The sequence below is a fragment of the Myodes glareolus genome, chromosome 4, assembly GCF_982192425.1.
Source record: "Myodes glareolus chromosome 4, mMyoGla1.1, whole genome shotgun sequence".
Taxonomy (NCBI): domain Eukaryota; kingdom Metazoa; phylum Chordata; class Mammalia; order Rodentia; family Cricetidae; genus Myodes; species Myodes glareolus.
In genome coordinates this window covers 105,437,638-105,457,272 of record NC_142029.1, presented here as the reverse complement: position 1 = coordinate 105,457,272, position 19,635 = coordinate 105,437,638, and the positions used below count along the sequence as shown (strand labels likewise).

Below are 19,635 nucleotides of genomic sequence, written 5' to 3'. Positions count from 1 at the left end.
GAGGCCCTGTCTCGGGGAGGGAACTGTCATTCTCCATGCCCCAAGCCCAGGTGTCCAAACTGTTTTCCAGTCCTAAGAAGCCACCTTTTCCAGGGCCTGGGGGTGATGGCAAGAATTTTTTCCACTAGATAGAATTCCAGGGCAGCAAGATACCTCTGGGCCCCACCGATCTAGACCCAGTTATGCCAGCTCCCCTGGAAACTGTTCAAGGACACACAGACCACCCTTGCACACCCCACTTCCATCTGGTAGATCTGGAGAGATCCTGGGGGGAACCTGGCTCAACACCTGCCTTGGCACACCCCATCCCCAGCACACACAGAGATTGCTTACTGGTGAGAACATATTGCATCCAGCATCTGCCACCCACTTCTGGCTGGTTATTCCTGGGTTCAGCCACCAGACCTAGCACCCTCCAGATGCTGTTTCCATGACAACAGAGGCCCCTTCGACTGTAGTAAAGGGGGGGGCTTTGTCAGTTCCCAGAAGAACAGGGATCCTGGTAGAGGGAGCTGGGGAATGGATGTTGCTTTGAGTGGCAGCTAGGAGAAGAAGGAACGGGTTGCCCCACCTTGGCTAGGGGGCCCATGTCTCCTAAGACTGCCCCTGAGCCTAGCTTGACCCGAGGGCACAGAATTCAATAAGGTTCTGTCTAACCTACAAGTGATGAGGCCAGCCTGGTTAGTGGGGGTGGCTGCAACCAGTAAGGCTTAGAGACCAAAACAATATTAAGCCTGGACCCCAAGGGAGCCCTCCCTCCCCACAGGCCTGAGTCTCATGAAGTCACCTGAGCTCCCAATCTGGCTGCTTTCTCCAGCAATCGCTCTTTGCCAGCTGCCTGCTGGAGCATTTGTCATTAGGAAGGTTTAATGAGTTTCTTCCCAGCTCAGGCGGGCACAGGCTGAGCTGAGTTGGCTATACCTCCAGCAAAATGTTCTCCTGTGGGCCAGTGGGTACTCAAGGCAAGCAGTCACAGCTTTACTGTCTTGAAACAGTTGGGTGGGCTCAGGAGGCAGTGGAACCCCTCCAAGTATGATGGTGCCTTTGTGGGGGAGGAGAGGACCCCTATCCTGGCTTGCAATATCAAGAGCTCTGGAAGGATCTCCCCAGGGCTACTGCCACATCTGAACCACTGCCTGTGAAAAGCAGGCATTACCACAGTGGTAATTTGTATCCCGTATATGGCCTTGGGACTTGGTATCTGTGTTCTCTATGACCCTGACCCTCCATGTGGGGTCTGTCCTTTTCGACCCCAGCCAACCCCTTCCCTTGTCTTTATATAGTGGTGAAAACCCAAGACTGAACATGGCTGTTAGATAAATGTGCCCCAGGAGCCCACTCAGTGTCCCCAACATGTGGTTTTCCTCACCTGCTCCAAGTTCCCACCCAGGCCTGCTAGGGAACTGGCTATAAATCCTAGGCCTTTAGGATGGCAACAGTTTAGCACCCCTCCTTCCCTCTCTCCCCTCACCCCACCCCCTATTGGGGATTGAAACTTGTCTTTGTGCAGACTCCACTGCTCATTCTTAATGGGCTCTTAGACCAGACACTGGTGATTCGGGGTTATTGTTGCAGTAGGGAATGGCAGCCTACTGACTAGCCAGATGCTCATCTCTGATTTAGGGAAAGTTGGTTAATTCAGCACCACAGAAGACAGACACAAATGAATCTGGCTGTGATGGATGAGTGAGGAGGATAGGACTGCTTGCTTATCCTTTGTATGTATGCACATACATATGCATTCAAGTGTTTACATGTGTATACAGTTTGTGTGCATGTGTGTAAGAGTGATGCAGTGGGTATGTGCTGCCAGGTGCTCTGGCCCAAGTGAACACCCCATGCCCACATGAGACAGACCTATTTGCATCAGACTTGTCCTTGTGGGAACATGTCTTTAGGCGCAGGTATACTCTGCAAAGGCTAGAACTCCACAGCCTTGGTTGCAACTACATTCTGCATATCTGAGACCATGACCTCCTTGAGCACAAGTCACAGGCGGGAAACATACAAACTCTTTTTCTTTTTTGGGATTTTGAAACAAGGTCTCACCCAGGTGGCATCAGCCTCCCAAGAACTGGGATGACTAGTGGGTTCCTCCATTCCAAGCCTCTGCTGTTTTTAGTCTGTCTCCCATGCTAACCCAGGACCTTACCTCCCCCATGTCATGCTTGTTCATTTACGTGGGAATTAATTGCCCTTCGTGAGGATGCCTTTAGAAATTGGTTTTAAATGAGTGCATTAGGCAGCCCCATTCATTATTCATGGATTTCCTTCCCAGTATGGCATCCAAGTCCAAGTTCCCGGAGATGATTTAATCACAGAGGCCATTAATTAGAGATGGGGACAGCAGCCTCCTGGTGGCCTCAGCAGGATGGGGTCAGGACCACTGGAGATCATCACATGCTGTTCCTGCTCTGGGTTCAGGGGGCTAACATGGGGAATGGGAAGGCAGCCTGTATCACTGCCCCCTTCCAGGGATGGTGTGAAAGCCTTGCACATCATCCCTGCCCTTTTCATACAATTCTTCATGTGGTGGGGACCCCCAATTGTAAAATTATTTTCATTGCTACTTCATATCTTACTTTGCCATTGTTCTAAACCTTAAATATTTTTGGAGATAGAAGTTTGGCGAGGGATCGAGACTCACAGGTTGAGAACCACTGCTCTGACCTCATCCCACAGGCAGAGGCTGACATTTAAGCCCTCATGCTGTGACTCAATTGGCAAAGTGTTTGCCTAGCATGAATGAAGCCCTGGGCTCCATCCTCAGCACCATATAAACCAGGTGTGGTGGTAGAAGTAGAAGCAGGAGAATCAGAAACCCCAGGTCATTTTTAGCTACAAAAGACCAGCCTGTGCTGCATGGACCCGTTTCCTAATGAATCCTTTATCTTATTCCAGCACTGCTACCACCAGTCCTGCCTTTGAGCAGCTCAGGAACACCAGGCCTCTCTGACTGTCTAGCCCTGTCCTACTACCTCCCTTTTCCTGTTTTCTGTTGGTGGTTTTTTTTTTGTTTGTTTGTTTTGTTTTGTTTTGTTTTGCACAGTGAATAGATTTATTAAGGAAGAATGAGAAATAATTGCTAGGTCCAAGAGGTTACCTAAGGAGGAATCCACTTCAGCCTAACCAACTCCCAGGACTCTGTCCTAGCCTTTTATAGGCAAAAGAATTCTCATGTGGAGTGTAGTGGATTTGCCCAAAACCTGGCCCTGTGCACCTTTTAAGTTACTTGTAATCTTGCTATTAACTAGCATGACTTGTGTAGAAAAGATTTCCGCAATTACAAAGCACAGAAGAAATTGAAGGGCCTCACCTTTCTCAAAAGCAGCCAAATTATTAAGAAGCCATTAGAACATCATCAGACAGCCCAGTGATGCGCTACTGAGATCAATGAGTGAGCCAGCAACCAGGGAATATGCATTTAAGACCAGTTTTCATCATCATAATAGGGTTCTCTGTTCTGATCCCAATTGCTTTTAAATGAATTGCTTTTGACTGAAACACCTTTGAATTGGGTGGGCTTCTCTGGGGGAAGGGGCGTTACAGGATTCCACCTCAGGTCCACTCTAAGCACAGGGAATAAAAGGAGTCAGTGGAGTCAAGTCTCCTTCTCGAACCACTACTGGGTACAGAGCAACCCAGGCATCAAATGTCAAAGGTCCGGTTTATTCTGGCAACCCGGAAAGAAAATGTAAATTAAGAAAAAAAAAATCCATGCAGAGGTAGGGAGGGAGTGAGGGATAAGGAATGTGTGGGAAACAGGGAGGGAAGGGAAGGATGGAGAGTGGGCTGAGGGAGAAGAGAGGGGTTTGGTCATAAGGAAGAGAAGCATCCATAAAAAGGCAGAAAGACTCAGAAGTGAAGTATCAAAAGATCAATAAAATGGAGAAAAAGCACAGATAGAGAACAGAAAGCTGGACTGGGAAGGTGGAGAGAAGGAATTTAGGAAGGGAAGGGCATGGCCAAGAGAAGGTTGAGGGGGTCACAGGCAATGTGGAAAGGATCCCCACAGCCTTTGCAGGGACGCCTAGGGGTCCCCGGCAGTGCTGATGACGTGGAAGAGGGTGACGTTGTACAGCACCTGGTGCCCGTTGTTCCAGGTATACAGGGCCCGCTCCCTGGGGTTGTAATCCAGCATGGAGATGTGCGAGTACTGGTTGTGGAAGGGCACATCCGTGTACTCGTAGCTGGACGTGTTGGTGAAGTATGCAAAGTAGACCTTGGCTCCGGCCAGGTGAGAGTTGGTCACATAGAGGACGCCGCAGATCATGAAGGCCTCCCCGGCACTGCGCTTGGGGTACCCGGTGTCCCAGGACCTCACGACCTCCAGGGTGTGAGGGTCCAGCCGACTGACAACGATGTTGCCCGCATTCTGGTTGGTAGTGTACACAGCCCACAGCCCGCTCTCGTCTACCATGAAGTCCATGTCCGAGAAGCCACCCCAGGAATAGGGGAAGGTGTTGTTGTAGCCAGCCCCAGGGAGGCTCCTCTGCACCAATACGGAGCGCGACCGGAAGTGGTACTTGACCACCACATTGCTCTGGTACTTGTTGTAGAACAGAGATCCGTTGTACACCACATGGCCCGTACCTGCCCACGGCTGCGGCAGCAGGTGCTGGATGAAGTTCTGGCCTTTGATGAAGTCTCCCAGAGTACGGAACTCCAGCACCCGGCGGCCTTTGTAATAGCCATCCATGTACCAGACCTACAAGAGCAGTAGCCAGTCACTGGAGAGACTGTAACCTGTGTCCCTCGGGGACTGACCAACCAGGCAAGATCAACCTTGATCATCAGCAAACAACCATCATCTGTGTCAGTACTCAGTCACAGTCCTTCCTATGACCTTTGTGACTGGTTATGGTTTGGCGATTGTGAGCATTAATGGGCCTGGGAAGGCAGTTTAGGGGGTAAAGTGCTTGCCACTCAAGCATGAGAACCTGAGTTCGGATCCCCAAAAGAGCTGGACATAGTGGTGCACATAGCTGTATCCTCAGTGCTGGGAGAGTCAGGGACAGATCTTTGGAGCTCATTGACCAGCCTGCACAGCCATATTGATAGGCTGCAAGTTTTTAAAGAAATCCTGACTAGGTAGGGGAAGGGGGAGAGTAGAGGGATCAGAAAGATGAGTTAGTGGGGAAATCAACCTGCTTTGCAAACATGAAGATTAAGTTGGAACCCAGAACCCATCTGAAAATCTTGGCATGGCTACATGTTCCTGTAACCCCAATGCTTTTGAGGGCAGAGACGAGGCTCACTGGGGCTTGTTGGTTGCCAGCCTAGCTCCAGATTTAGTGAGAGAGTCTGTAGCTAGGGACTAAGACCGAGAACATAGAACAGGGCACTTGATGGCCTCCTCTGGTGAGTTCACATGCCTGCACACAAATGTGTACAACACACACACACACACACACACACACACACACACACACACACACTAAAAGGAAAAAGACAAAGTGGAGGCAATAGAGAAAAACATCTCTTGTTGACCTTGGCCTTCACGTGCATTGGCACACACCTGCCTGTGCACACACCTTTATGAACACACACAACAAAAAGATCCTCATGAGTGGTGGTGATTCGAAGGATCAGGGAGCACTGTGCACCCAGGAGACTCACGGGGGTCACTGGTGAGTCTCACAGGGTCTCACCGGGCTGAGAGTACTCACTAAGTAACATTATTGGATAATAAGGGATCACTTTGAAGTTTTGTATGGTTGGGAGTTGTTTGTTCTTGTTTTGTTTTGTTTTTTGAGATAGAGTCTTACTGTGTAGCCCAAACTGGTTTGAAACTCATTATGTAGGTCAGGCTGGCCTTGAGCTCATAGAGATCCTCTGCCTCCCAAGTGCTGGTATTAAAGGGGTATGCCATCATGCCTGGCCCAAATTCATTGTCAATGGCTAACTCCAGTAAGCACAAGGTCGCCTGGCATGCCATTGAATGTCTCAGCAGCGCCATTATCACCACCACGCTAAAAAGCACTCGTGAATGCCCTCATTATCCAGCTCAGGTCCAATATTGAGGGACCACACTGAGGATAAGGTAATTAGAGGAATGATATTGAGGTTCTCGCCCAGGTGTCCCTGCCTAAGAACGCACAGGACTAGATAAGTGCAAATCTGATTCCAAGCTAACCAACCGCTTGGACCGTCGTCATCAGTCGAGGTCAGTGATCACAGTGAAGAGGTGTTGAGTTACTGCCTGTGCTCTGTGACACTTGACCATCCTCGTGATGGCTAGCTCGTTAAGGTTTATTTTTATGTATTTTATGTACGTGTGCTCTATCTACATGTGCCCCTGCATGCCAAAAGGGGGCATCAGATTCCATTACAGATGGTTGAGAGCCACCATGTGGATGCTGGGAATTGAACTCAGGACCTCCATAGGAGCAGCCGGTGCTCTTAACCACTGAGCCATCTCTCTAGTTCATGATGCTTAGCTTAAATGTCAGCTTGAAACAACCTAGGAAGTGAGTCTCAGTGAGAGATTGCCTACACTGAGTTGGCCTGTGTGCATGACTATAGGGGACTGTCTTTATTGTTCATTAAAGTGGGAAGACCCAGCCCATTGTGGGCAACATCGCTTATTAGACAAGGAGTCCTGAAATGTATGAGAATGGAGAGGTTGAGCTGAGCACAAACAAGCAAGATGCATGCACGCATTTCCCTCTGATCCTGACCATGATTGTGGGGTGACGACTAGCTGTTTTAAGTTTCTGCTTTGACTTCTCTACAAAGGTAGACTTTAACCTGGAATTGTAAGCTAAACTAAGCCCCTTTCTTCCCTAATTTTGCTTTTTGTCAGAGTGCTTTATCAACTACAGAAATGACACAGACAGGGACCTGAGGAGGACATTGGGTGTCCCTCTGTGTCACTCTCCACCTTCTTTGAGACAGGGACTCTAACTGAACCTGGAGCTGGTGACCAGTAAGCCCCAGTGAGCCTCCTGTCTCTGCTCCCCACAGCACTGGTACACAGGCCACTCATGACTTTTTATATGGGTACTGAGGGTTTGAACTCAGTCCTCATGTTTGTGCAGCAAGCATTCTTGCCCACTAAGCTGTCTCCCTCCGTGACCCCCATGCCATCTTCAGCAGTGCAAGTACTCTGACGTCTGTACCACAACAAGGTTGTGTAAATGTGCAGTTCTCAGAATGTGTCCCCTTGATCTCAGCTCTCAAAAAGCAGACACGGGTAGACCTCAGTGTTTGAGGTCAGCCTGCTCTACAGAGGGAGACTTTGTCTCAAAAGAAAAAAGGAAAAGAAAAAAAAAGCCAACAGTTAAGATTACTTACTGATCTTGCAGAGGACCTGAGTTAAGTTCCCAGCACTCATATCAGCTGGCCCACAGACACCAGTAAGTCCAGTGCACTTTTCTGGCTTTCAATAGCACTGCAGTCATGCACCCTACCACTCCTGCCCAATATACCCCCACAAATAAAATGAATAAAAATAAAACCTAAATAAGAGTCACAAGTGTGGATTCTCTGGGCCCTTGTATGCAGTCACTGGCTCTGGCCCCTGGGGATAGGATCACTCACCCGGCTGTCTGCACTGGGGGCCATTGTGTCAGTCATCCAGGAGCCGAATCGGGACCCCATGGCCCGAATGGTAATGGGGTTACTGACCCCTGTCAGCTTCCCACAGCCTGGGAGATGGGAACAGTAGGAGTGAGGAGAGGATGCAGCAAGAGCTCATGGGAGGCAGGACACTGTTTGCATTGGGAAGTGCTGGGGCCAAGGGTCAGTGAGGAGATATCCAGGGTATGATCCAAGGATGTCAACATGGGCATAAAGGGATGGAGATAAAGAACCAAAACCACTTCCAGCTTTGGGGCCCGGTGTGGACTTGGGTTGGGGATACCAAACAGGGAGGTTTAGCAGTTAGATGCCAAACCACACTAGCTTTGGAGCACACAGGTAGCATTAAGGTTGGGTGCGGGGATCAGGGGCCAAGCTTCGGGGTCAAGGCATACCCAGCTTCTGCGCGCAGGCATGGAGTCGTGCCTCCAGGGCCATGACGCGTTGCTGCAGGTCCTCGTACCCATAGGCTCCCATTTCCTCCTGGATGGCAGCCAGATTGCCAGAAAGGTTCCTCACTTCCTCCCGCAGGCGCACAATGGTCCGCGTGTCTGCCTTATACTGCTCCAGCACCGAGCTCAAGGGCAGCAGCTCTGTCATCCTGTCTTTCAGTTCCTGCTTACCAGGAGAAAATGACCTCCGATCCCAAACCCTGGCCCTTGGCCCATACCTTCACCCTGTCATCTCAGATGCAATGCTCAGTCCTTGCCAAAGGACGCCCTCAGGACCCCAGAGCCTAGTCAGCTCCTCATGTCTTCCCAGACAGGACCCCATACTTGGAACTCAGAAGAACCCACCTGGAAGCTTTTGGCTGAGACTGACCCATCAGCTGCCCTGAGCCTTGCATCCAGGCTCCGCATGAGCGTCTCCATGCTGCGAACATACTGGAGATCTCGATATGTCCTTAACTCAAGGACCTCCATGGACTGAGACACATTCTGGACCTAGAATGAGAACCATTCTGGAGTCAAAGTCCTCCTCCCAGCCATTCACAGAAACAGAGTCAAGCAGGACCAGCAAAGACACCTGGCAGCCCTCCTCTCCCCTGGTCTCACCAGCAACCTTCCAATAGCAGGTTCCATCCAGTCCCATCCCTTCATACCTGTCACCTCCTCTGTCTCTCGGCTTCCGCCCTCCTGACCTGTAGTAAGTTCACCACACAGCAAAGCAGAGGGTGTTTTCCAAAATGAAGATCAGAACCAAACGTAGTGGCGCACATCTATTATCCCAGCACTTGGAGGTAGAGGCCAAAGAATCGGAATTTCAAGGGTAGCCTCAAAAGGAGCCAGGAGTGGTGGGTCACATTTGTAATCCCAGCACTCAGGAAGCTAAAGTAAGAGGACTGCCGCTACGGAATGAATCTCAAGTCAGTCTGGGTCAGAATGGAACCTTGCTTCTAATAAAAAACAAATGAACAAACGGTAGAGGCGAGAGCATACTGGGGCTGTGACTCAGGCCTTGCCTGCATCACAAAGCCCTGGGCTGCAGCATAAATTGGGCATAGTGGTGCATTCCTGTAATACAAACCACTTGGAAATGGAGCCAGGAGGATGAGAAGTCCAAGGTTATCATTGTATACGTAGTGAGTTCAAGAGCAGCCTAGGCCGGTGGTTCTCAACCTTCCTAATGCTGCGACCCTTTAGTACAATTTCTCATGTTGTGGTGACCCCCCCACCATAAAACTATTTTCATTGCTACTTCATAACTGTAATTTTGTTACTGTTATGATTCATAATGTAAATATCTGTGTTTTCTGATGGTCTCAGGAGACCCCTGTGAAAGGGTCATTTAACACCCCCCAAAGTATCGAGACCTACAAGTTGATAACCGCTGCCCTAAGCTATACAAGACCCTGAGGTACATGCCAGTCATGCCACTATGAGCAATCAAAGGCGTGGCATGAGAGTCCACAGCTTTGGGGCAGAGAGGGATTCTGGGAGCCAGTGGCAGGGGTTGCAGGTGCCCAGGTGACTCCTCTCTGCCAAGTCTCAGCTTCCTCCTCTGTTCAGTGAGGGTTGCAGGCATCACAGCTGACAAATGGACAGTGACAGGGACTTTAGTCAGCAAAGAGTCCAAAACATCCTGGGGACAGATGAAGTGGAGGCAGCCAGGGTGAAAAGGAGTCTCGTGTGTGCATGTGTGTGTGCGTGCATGTGTGTATATATCTGTATATCTAAGTGTGTTTATGAGTGTGTGCATACACATGTGTGTATGTTTTTGTGTGCATACATATCTGCATAAGTGTGTCTGGAGGCCAGAGACTGATGTTGGTTATTTTCCACAATCACTCTCCACCTGTTTTTTGAGACAGGGTCCCCAACCTCACACTTCAGCCAGACTGGTTCAAGTTCCCAGCTGTGCCTGTCTGCCTTCCTAGCACCAGGGTTACAGACATACACTGCCAGACCTAGCTTTTATGTCGGTACTGGGTATGTGAACTCAGGTCCATGTTACTCATATGACCCACTGAGCCATATCCCTAGCCTCGCCCTCCCCTTTAAAGTATTTGAAAATTACATTTGTTTGTTTGTTTGGTGTGTGCCAGAGTACACCTTGTGGGGGTTCATTCTCTCTTCGAACCATGCGGGACCTCAGGTCATCAGGCTTGGTGGCAACTTACCACCCTTCCCAACCTCCTACCCAATAGGATCTTCCTACGTAGCCCAAGCTGGACTCAAATTTGTGGCACTTGTTGTGCCTCGGCCTACAAAGCCCCGGTGTTATAAGTGTGCACTGCCGCTCCCAACTGCAGAATCTTTGCTGAGCCTCAGCAGTACAGGTTAGACCCTTGCTGGAAAAGGACACCAAGTACTTTCTTAGCATGGTGACCCAAGGCTGCATGGAACACTGGCTGCCAGGCCTGAGAGCGCAAGGAACTTAATGCTGCCCATGATACTCCTGGCTCCCTAAGAGCTAGAACTTGGGGAGCAGAAACAATTGGATCTCTAAGATGGAAGCCAGTCTGGTCTACAGAGTAAGTTCCAGGATAACCAGGGCTACATAGAGAAACCCTGTCTCAAAAATAAATGAATAAAGAATATTTAATAAAAATCAAAGAAAAAGGAAAAATGAACAAATACAAAATCTACATAGATGGGATCCCAATCATTGGCCACTTTAGAACAATCCACCTGGCTGGATCTGCTGTGGTTCAGCCTAGATGGAGATGCCTCCCCGCTCTCCCCTCGGCTCCTGTCAGATCCCTACCTTCTCCATGAGCTGCCGAAGCTCTCTGCTCCGACCATCTCGGGCACAGGTGCTCTGTGCAGGGATCACAGCTGTGCAGATGCATTTGCCATCAGGTGCCTGGGCTGAGGTGTAGAGCTGCCAGCCCTCTTCTGGACTCTGGAAGAGCGTCTGCAGAGGAAAGGCTGTAGTCAGAGAGTAGGAACCCAAAGAGGCCCCCTCTATCTTGCTGGGAAGGGCAGAAACCTTTTGCCGGGGAGATGGCTTTGCATGCTGAGGACCTGAGTTCAGATGTCAAGAGTCCATGAAAAAAGTCAGGAACAGAGACTGGCTGGTCCCTGGAAGCTTGCTGACCATACTGTCCAACTGGACAACTCTGTAGGCCAATGAGAGGCCCTGCCTCAAAGAGAAGGTGGGAAGTACCTAAGGAACATCACCGGCTGAGGTCTTCCTCTGATCTCCACACACATGTATATGTGCATATGTGCACACACACATGCATACATACAAACAAAAAGAGGTAGGGGAGATGGCTCAAGAGGTAAATACATCTGTGAGGACCTGGGTTTGGATCCCTTCAACCCATAGAAACTAGACACAGTGGAGCATGTCTGTAATCTTAACACTACTACATCAATGTGGAAGATGCAGACAAGAGAATCCCTGGAAGCTTTGGACCTTATACCCTGGCATATACAGGGATGAACAAGACACTGTCTCAAACAAGGTAGACAGCGGGGATTGAAACTCAGATTGTCTTTGGATTGCCACATGCGTGTTGTGTCTCAGGAAGCCCAGGCTGGCCTTGAACTAACTGTGTGGCTGAAGGTGACCTTGAACTTGTGATCCACTTGCACTGTGGAGTGCTGGGATTACAGGAATGCACCATCACCCTTGTTTAGTAGGTGCTCCTACATGATAGGCCAGCCTTCTGCCCACTGAGCCCCAGTCCCAGAAAGGGAAACATTCAGCACTGTAAACCTCAGTGTGCAAAGGGCCCTAAGAATGGCCACTGTTTTTAAAAAGTGGTAACTTTGAGCTGGATGTGCATGCCTGTAAACTCAGCACTTGGGGCTGAGGCAGGGGGATCATAAGTTGGAGGCCTGCTGCGGCTCCTTAGAGAGAGCCTGCTTCAGTCTGGTGCAGTGGTGCACTCCTGTAGGCCCAGCTACTTGGGAGGCTGCTGAAGTGCAGGAGCTCTGTGCTGGAATGGGTCAAGCTGCTCTGGTATCCACACCAAGTTTGAATCAATGCAGCCATCTCCCGGTAGTGCTTAAGGAAATCCTGTTTCAGAACTAAAAGGTGGAGGGAGCTTCTTAGAGAGCAGACATCTGGGTCAGAGGAGACGGCTCAGTGGATAAAGAGCTTGCTGTATTAGCATGAGGATCCAGGCCTGGATCCCCAGAACCCACAAAAAAAAAAAAAAAAAAAAAAAAAAAGCCACAGCTGGCGGTGCAGGTTCTAGGGGCATGGTGACAGGAGGATCTCTGTGCTGTTCAGTCAACTCAGCCTCCTTGGTGAGCTCCAGACTAGTGGAAAGACCTGTCTCAAAAACAGATGAATGGCTCCTGGTGAGGTATGCTGAGGCTGAGGTTGCCCTCTGGTCTCCCCATGTGCCTGTTACATATACCTATGCACACCGGCACACATTCTAAAAACTGGAGGAAACATATAAAGATAGAAATAAACAAAGATCAAATATTTAAAATTGTTGAGCAGTATAGACAGAAGAAATACAAGGAAAAAAGGATGTGGGGGAAGCAAGTGCCCTTCAGGGTGTGACTTCAGGTGTCATTTGAGTGCAGACTGGAAGATGGGGAGACGTCGTGTATATGGAAAGTGTTCCGGGCAGGAGGAGCAGCAATGGTAAAGACCTGAGGTAGGGACATAGGTAGGAGGATATACCTGGGTGACCAGAGCAGAGTGAGCAAGGGGCCAAGCGAAGCGGGGCAAGGGTGGGGAAGTGACAATGTGACAGCGAAGGAGTTTGGTTTCCGGTCTGAGTGTCATGGTAGCCACGGAGGGGCCTAAGCAGAAGAGAGATGCCCTCTGAATTAGAAACTGGCTGAGGAGTCCAGCCCAGTGGCTGCTCAGGTCTAGGCAAATGGCAGTGAACAGTGGCCATGATTTGAGAAGTGGAGGAGTCTGGTCTTAGTTAGCATGTTTGTTTTTGTTTTGAGGCAGGCGCTCATGTAGCCCATGCTGGCCTTGACCCCCCTATCATAGCCAAGGATGATGATGAAATCCTGATCCTCCTGCCTCCACCTCATGAGCTGCAGGTTAACAGTCATATGCTCCATGCTCACTCGGTTTGCGCTAAGGAAGGAACCAAGAGCTTTGTACATGCAGGGCAAGCGCTCTGTCCACCAAGCCCAGTCCAACCTATAGACACCATGAGTGTCTTCTGGAGAGGAAAGCAATATGAAATCCGTCATTTGCATGACTGCTGCGGATCCCAGACAGAGGCACTGCCCAGGAGCTGAGGCAGGAGCAGCCGTGGGGACTCCTGCTGCACACTCCCTTCTCTTCCCACTCAACCAATTTTTTTATTGAAGTGTGAGAAAATGAGCTAATACACCGTGAGCTCTACTCCTCACTAATTTAAAAGAAAAATAGCCCATTCACAGACCACGGTAATGAGTCAAGCTGTGTGTATATACTCCCTGCCTAAACGGGGGACCGTCCTCCGAAAGAGCCCACGTGACCTTCCTTGACCGGACTCTCCTCCGTTTTTTGTTTGGCTTTACAAGTCGCATTTATTTATTCATAGTGTGAGTGTGCAGTGTGTGTGCATGTGTGGACAAATGTGTGCCATGGAGTGCATATGCAAGCCAGAGGGCAACTCCATAGCCACAGTGTGGTTCCCGGGGATGAGCCGGCTCACCTATAACCTTCTTCCTCTTCCTTACATTTAGAATTAGGCAGAACCAAGGCTCATGCAGCAGAAGTCACTGAAATCACCTCCCTGAGGGTCGACAGGTAGTTAATGGCAGCTGAGGGAGAGGCCAAGGAGGCCACAGCCATCTCTAAGGGTTGGTAGGCAGTTAATGGCGGCTGGGGGGAAGGGAGCTCAACACTGCCTGAATTAACAGGAGAGGAGGAACCATTCCTCAACGGTGATGGGCACATGGCCCTGTGAACAGCCCCTCATCCATGCTCTGAAAGCATCACACACACACACACACACACACACACACACACACACACGTCGTGAAAGTAGAAGTGGGTGCTGGTTGGGAGGAGTGGGAGGGGACAAGAAAAGTGATGGGATGAATATGAGTAAAGAACATTATGTGTGTTATGAAAATGTCATGACCATTATTATGTACAGCATGCTAATAAAAACTTAAAGGAAGATGCAGGACCCAGTGCCCCACCTAGGACCCCCGGAGGCTGCCACAGTCCACTCTGTACTCAGAAAAGACACTCTGAGTGTCTAAGGTCCTCACCCCAGGTCCTAGTGAGTCGGGCCTCTGCTGTGCAAGAACTCTTGTTTGGTTTGGTTTTGTTATGTGTGTGGGTGTTTTGCCTGCATGTATATGTCTTCAGTTCCCTGGAGTTGCAGTTACAGACAGTTGTGAGCTGCTATGTGGATGCTGGGAATCGAACCAGGGCCTTTTAGAAGAACAACAGCCAGTGCTCTTAATCACTGAGCCAAGCTTCCAGTCCATTGTGGGAGAATTCTAAATGTTTTTGTTGTTGTTGTTGTCTTGGTTTGGTTTTGGTTTTTCAAGACAAGATTTCTCTGTGTAATAGCCTTCTTAGCTATCCTGGAACTTGCTTTGTGCAACAGGCTGGTATCGAACTCAGAGAAATCCAACTGCCTCTGCCTCTCCTGCTAGGATTAAAGGTGTTTGGCACCACCCCCATCTACCTGTGGGAGAACTCTTGATTTTGTTTTGTTTTGTTTTGTTTGCTTTGAGATAGGATTTCATGTAGCCCAGGCTGGCCTCAAGTGCACTATGTTGCCAAGGATGACCTGGGTCTGATATTTCACCTCTGGAGTTCTAGGATGGCAGGCAAGTGCCACCATGCCTAGTTTTCATGGGAGAACTGGTGGCTGTTCTAGAATATCTCAGCAAGCTGGGCCTGGCTGTGGCATCGAGGGCTGCTCATCAACTCTGGGTCCATGGGCTCATTTTTCTTTCCTCCCCACAAGTGCCTCCAATAAACAAAACTATTCCGCGCCAAATTAGTTTCAAGGATGCCTGCATACTGCACCCTGTAAAGCCCAGTGTGGTGGCCTGTGCTTTGCCTCCATGTTTGTCTGTGCATCACATGCATGCCTGGAGAGACCAGCAGAGGGCACAGGATCCCATGGAAATGTTGCAGCTTTGAGCTGCTGTGTGGGTGCTGGGAACTGAACCTAGGTCCTCTGGAAGAGCAGCCAGTGCTCTTAGCTTTTGAGTTTCACTAAATTGGCCCAGGCTGGTCCTCTTGTACTCTTCCTGTATCCAGGTACTGATACACAGGCTTAGTCCACCAGACTCAGCCAGGAGCCCCACCTAACCCAGGAAAAACAGCCACAAAAGGCTTCCCCTACTCTCTGAAAAAAAAGCACCATTGCTTAGGCTCCTTTCAGAACAAATCCAATTCTTTCCAAACTGAACAATGAACAGGAGCACAGATGTCTCTGCCTATCCTCCCACTGGCTCAGGTCCCCCAGGCAATTAGGCTAGAACTCCCCCATAGATTCTCATTTATGCACAAACAAAGCAGCCCATCCGCATAATTAGCATCTCCGGCCTGTGTCTCCAGTATGTCCTTTGAAGCAAACAAGACTTCTTCCAACATATGAAATATTGAATTGTAAAAGAGAAGCAAACATCACGAAGAAGGCTTCTGTGGCTTTCTTGGAATAATTGTCTGTGCAGCACATGCCTTGCTGGAGTGCTCTCCGCAGCCGTGTAATTAAATGCCTGGGGTTTGGCTGCCAGGTCTCAGCATACTAAAACCCTGAGTTTTGCCCTGCAGGGTTAAGTTCAAATGCTCAGACCAGTTCACGTTTATGGAAGGTGAGGGAATGGCCTAGAAAGCTTGATGTTGAAGAATCCAAATGCCATCTCTTCAAGGCTGGGGTCTATCTTGGTAATAAAGTCCCTAATTCCTGGAAGGTCTTATCCCGAGAGGCGCACTAGTCTATCTCACTTAAAATGACAGTGTGAAGTCAGCAAGGTGGCTCAACCAGCAAAACTGTTTGCCACCATCCTGACAACCTGAGTCCAACTCCTGGGAACCCACAGAGTAGGAGTGAACTGTCTCCCCCAAGTTGTCCTCTGACCCCCACATATATATATGTATATGTCAAGGCATTCAATACCTTCACATGAATACACAAACATATGTAAAAAGATTTTTAAATACAGGAAAATCTTGGGTACAGGAGAAGACAGAGGATCCCTCATCTCTGTCCAACAGAGAACTGAGAATTCCAGCACAGTCACCAGAGCCAATTCTGCAATCTTTGAGGAATCACACCAGAAAACCCATTTACAGGAAAGGGCACATCCTAAACTGCCTGTGAACCCCAGTGGCTGGTTTTACTCTATCCATTTATAACTCCGTCCTAGGCATGTCCTGAGCCACCCCATAATATCACCAAAAGGTGGGTTTTTGTTTTGAATTTTTATTTTTCTTTTTTTTGAAACAGCTCTGGTTGTCCTGGAACTCACTTTGTAGACCAGGCTGATCTTGAACTCACAGAGATCCTCTTGCCTCTGCCTCCCAAGTGCTAAGATTAAAGGTGTGAACCACCATGACCGGCGATAGGGACTGGTTCTTTTCAAACACTTTATTTTAATTATGTGTGTACATGTGTGTATAAGTGCACATGAGTGTAGTGCCCTTAGAGGCCAAAAGAGGGCGTTGGATCTGCTGGTGCTTGATTTACATGCACTTATAAGCCACCTCTCATTGGTACTAAGAACTGAGCTCAGGTCCTCTGCAAAAAAGAATCATCTCTCCAGCCACTCTCTTCTGTTGAATTCTGGTTCCCATCTTAATATTCCTGCTAATGGGCTCTAAGAGGATAAGCTATGCCCTCAAGTAGCTGTTCTTCAAATCACATTTTGTTAGCTTGGAGCTTTCAAATACTTTCATGGAAGCTGCTGCCCCAAATAAGCACAGGCTCTATAATAGGTTCAGGGCTAATTAAGCCTGAGACACACAGAGCAATGTAAAGACCCTGTCTAGAGTCACCCAGTGAGGGACCAGGGCATGGCTCAGTGGTAAAGGGCCTACCCAGAATCCCCCAGTGAGGGACTGGGGCATGGCTCAGTGGTAGAGCCCCTGCCTAGAATCCCCCAGTGAGGGGCTGGGGCGTGGCTCAGCAGTAGAGCCCCTACCTAGAATCCCCCAGTGAGGGACTGGGGCGTGGCTCAGTGGTAGAACCCCTGCCTAGAATCCCCCAGTGAGGGGCTGGGGGCGTGGCTCAGTGGTAGAGTCCCTGCCTAGAATCCCCCAGTGAGGGGCTGGGGCGTGGCTCAGTGGTAGAGCCCCTGCCTAGAATCCCCCAGTGAGGGCTGGGGTGTGGCTCAAGGTAGAGCCCCTACCCACAGTCCCCCAGGGTATATGGTTCAGCACTAGCCTTAGTAGCTATGGCAGTCTTGAGTTTTATCCCCAACTCTGCTAAAATGAAGAAAAGAAAAAAGCTTCCTGAGACAGAGGGATTGTGGCTGGATCCCCTGGGGGCAGCCACCCCGAACACTGGCTGTGGGAGGCTTAGCCAACTGGAAGAGAGCAAGCAGCTGCCTCTTAATAAAATGAGGATGGAATCGAATTTGAGACTGGGTAATTTAATCAGCAAGCTGAGGTGGCTTGGGGCTTATATATTTATTTAGACTTTTCCTCCTTCCAGAAAAGCATCTAAGTGGTTTACAAGGATATGTAAAACACCACACAAAGGATCCAATTAAATTTGAGAGTGGGATCAGACACACTGGGAGGGCAGGCTGCCAATCCACCGCCAAGGTGGTCAGATGTCTGTTCTTGCACTTTATCCAGCCAATTTGAGACTGAAAATCCAGCCCACAAAAATCATAAAGATCATATGGCCAAGTACCACACTGCTATAAGAATCTTTGAAGAAGATTTTTTAAATTACTATTTTGCATGTGCGCGCACACGCGTGTGTGTGCACGTGCACATGAGCACACTCATGTGCCATGACGAGGGTGCATGTATTAGTCAGAGGACAGCTTACAGTTCTTATCTACCATATGGGTTCTGGGGATTGAATTCAGACTATTCAGCTTAGTGGCAAGCATCTTTACCTACTGAGTCCTCTTGTTGGCTCCTACAAGGATTTTTATTAGGGCACTTCTTAAAATTAGACAGGTAGGAGTGTTTCCTTTTTTTAAGCTTTTAATTATATAATAATTGGTGGAATAACTTAAAATTGTAAGGTGCATCACAAGATGAAATATTATACAGTCATTAAAATGGGGGACTCTTGGTCCCAGAGTACCTATTTAGTTAGCATACATAAGGTATTGGATTCCATCCTCAGTACCACACAAAAATATCACATATACATATGGAATTCAGGATCTCAGGAGTTCTAGGAAAGGACTGTACCACCCAGCCCCACCCCCAGCTCTAAGTAGTAGGGTTTTTGTTGTTGTTGTTGTTTTGTTGTTGTTGTTGTTTTTTTACACAGGGTTTCTCTGTAGCTTTGGAGCCTGTTCTGGAACAAGTTCTTGTAGACCAGACTGACCTCGAACTCACAGAGATCCACCTGCCTCTGCCTCCCGAATGCTGGAATTAAAGATGTGCACCACCACTGCCTAGTGCTAAGTAGAAGGTTCTTATCACTGACTTTAAATTTGCCTTTTCAGTGTGTGTGTGTGTGTGTGTGTGTGTGTGTGTGTGTGTGTGTGTGCGCGCGCGCGTGCGCGTGCACATGCATGCAGTAAATTAATGTGGAGACCAGAGGACAACCTTGGGTTTTTTGTTTTGTTTGAGATAGAGTTTCTCTATGTAGCCCTGGCTGTCCTGGAACTCAGTATGTAGACCAGGGTAGTCTCAAGCTGATGAAGATCTGTCTGCCTCTACACACACACACACACAGACACACACACACAGACACACACACACACACACACACACACACACACACACACACACTAGTGCCGGGTAGGATTAAAAGCAAGCACCAAACTGGGCGGTGGTAGCGCTCACCTTTAATCCCAGCACTCGGGAGGCAGAGGCAGGTGGATCTCTGAGTTTGAGGTCAGCCTGGTCTATAAGAGCTAGTTCCAGGACAGGCTCCAAAACTACAGAGAAACCCTGTATCAAAAAAATCGAAATAATAATAATAATTTTAAAAAAATAAAAGAAAGGCAAGCAGCAACATACCCAGCCCTCCACCTTGTTTTTTGGAGAAAGTGTCTCTCGTTGACCTGTAGCTTATCAATTCAGCTGGCCAGCCAGAGAGCCCCAGGAATTCTCCTGTCTCTGCCTTGCCAGCACTGGAATTACAACCATGTACCACCACAGCAGGCCTTTTTTAAAATGTATGTGTTCTGGGGGTGAGACGCCAGGTCCTGTGATTGCTTGATGGCAAGCTCTTCACCAGCTCAGCTCTCCCAACCCAAGTTTTGCTTCTTTCCCAAGGTTCTTTCCTAGTTTTAAAAACTGTGTGGGTCGGGAGCAGCTAGCAAGGCAGTTTAGTGGCTCAGAGCACTAACGGCTCTTCCAGGGGACTCAGATTGGATTCCCAGCACCCACATGGCTGCCACTCACTATTGTCTGAAACTCCAGTTCCAGGAGATCCAATGTCCTCTCTGGCCCCCATGGGCTCTGCACACATGAGGTGCACAGGCTAAACATACTGATACATGAAAATGTTTTTTAATTTATTTTGTATGC

The 19,635-nt window shown here is 49.0% G+C and overlaps 1 protein-coding gene across 4 annotated transcripts in view; it reads right to left on the bottom strand.

Moving 5' to 3' along the window:
• Positions 1 to 3,648: 3,648 nt before the first annotated feature.
• Olfm2 (olfactomedin 2) overlaps positions 3,649 to 19,635 on the bottom strand; it is a 74,624-nt gene continuing 58,637 nt past the window's right edge. For 3 of the 4 annotated variants that reach the window (XM_048446418.3, XM_085689869.2, XM_048446417.2), the window contains 5 exons: positions 10,789 to 10,938; positions 8,379 to 8,525; positions 7,977 to 8,196; positions 7,543 to 7,649; positions 3,649 to 4,708 (listed from right to left, as the gene is read on the bottom strand). In XM_048446418.3, coding sequence (XP_048302375.1) covers positions 4,031 to 4,708; positions 7,543 to 7,649; positions 7,977 to 8,196; positions 8,379 to 8,525; positions 10,789 to 10,938 — 1,302 coding nt within the window. In that variant the 3' untranslated portion in view covers positions 3,649 to 4,030. Of the gene's footprint in view, positions 4,709 to 7,542; positions 7,650 to 7,976; positions 8,197 to 8,378; positions 8,526 to 8,683; positions 8,856 to 10,788; positions 10,939 to 19,635 lie in introns of those variants that run through there. The other variant, XM_085689870.1, reaches the window with a different exon arrangement.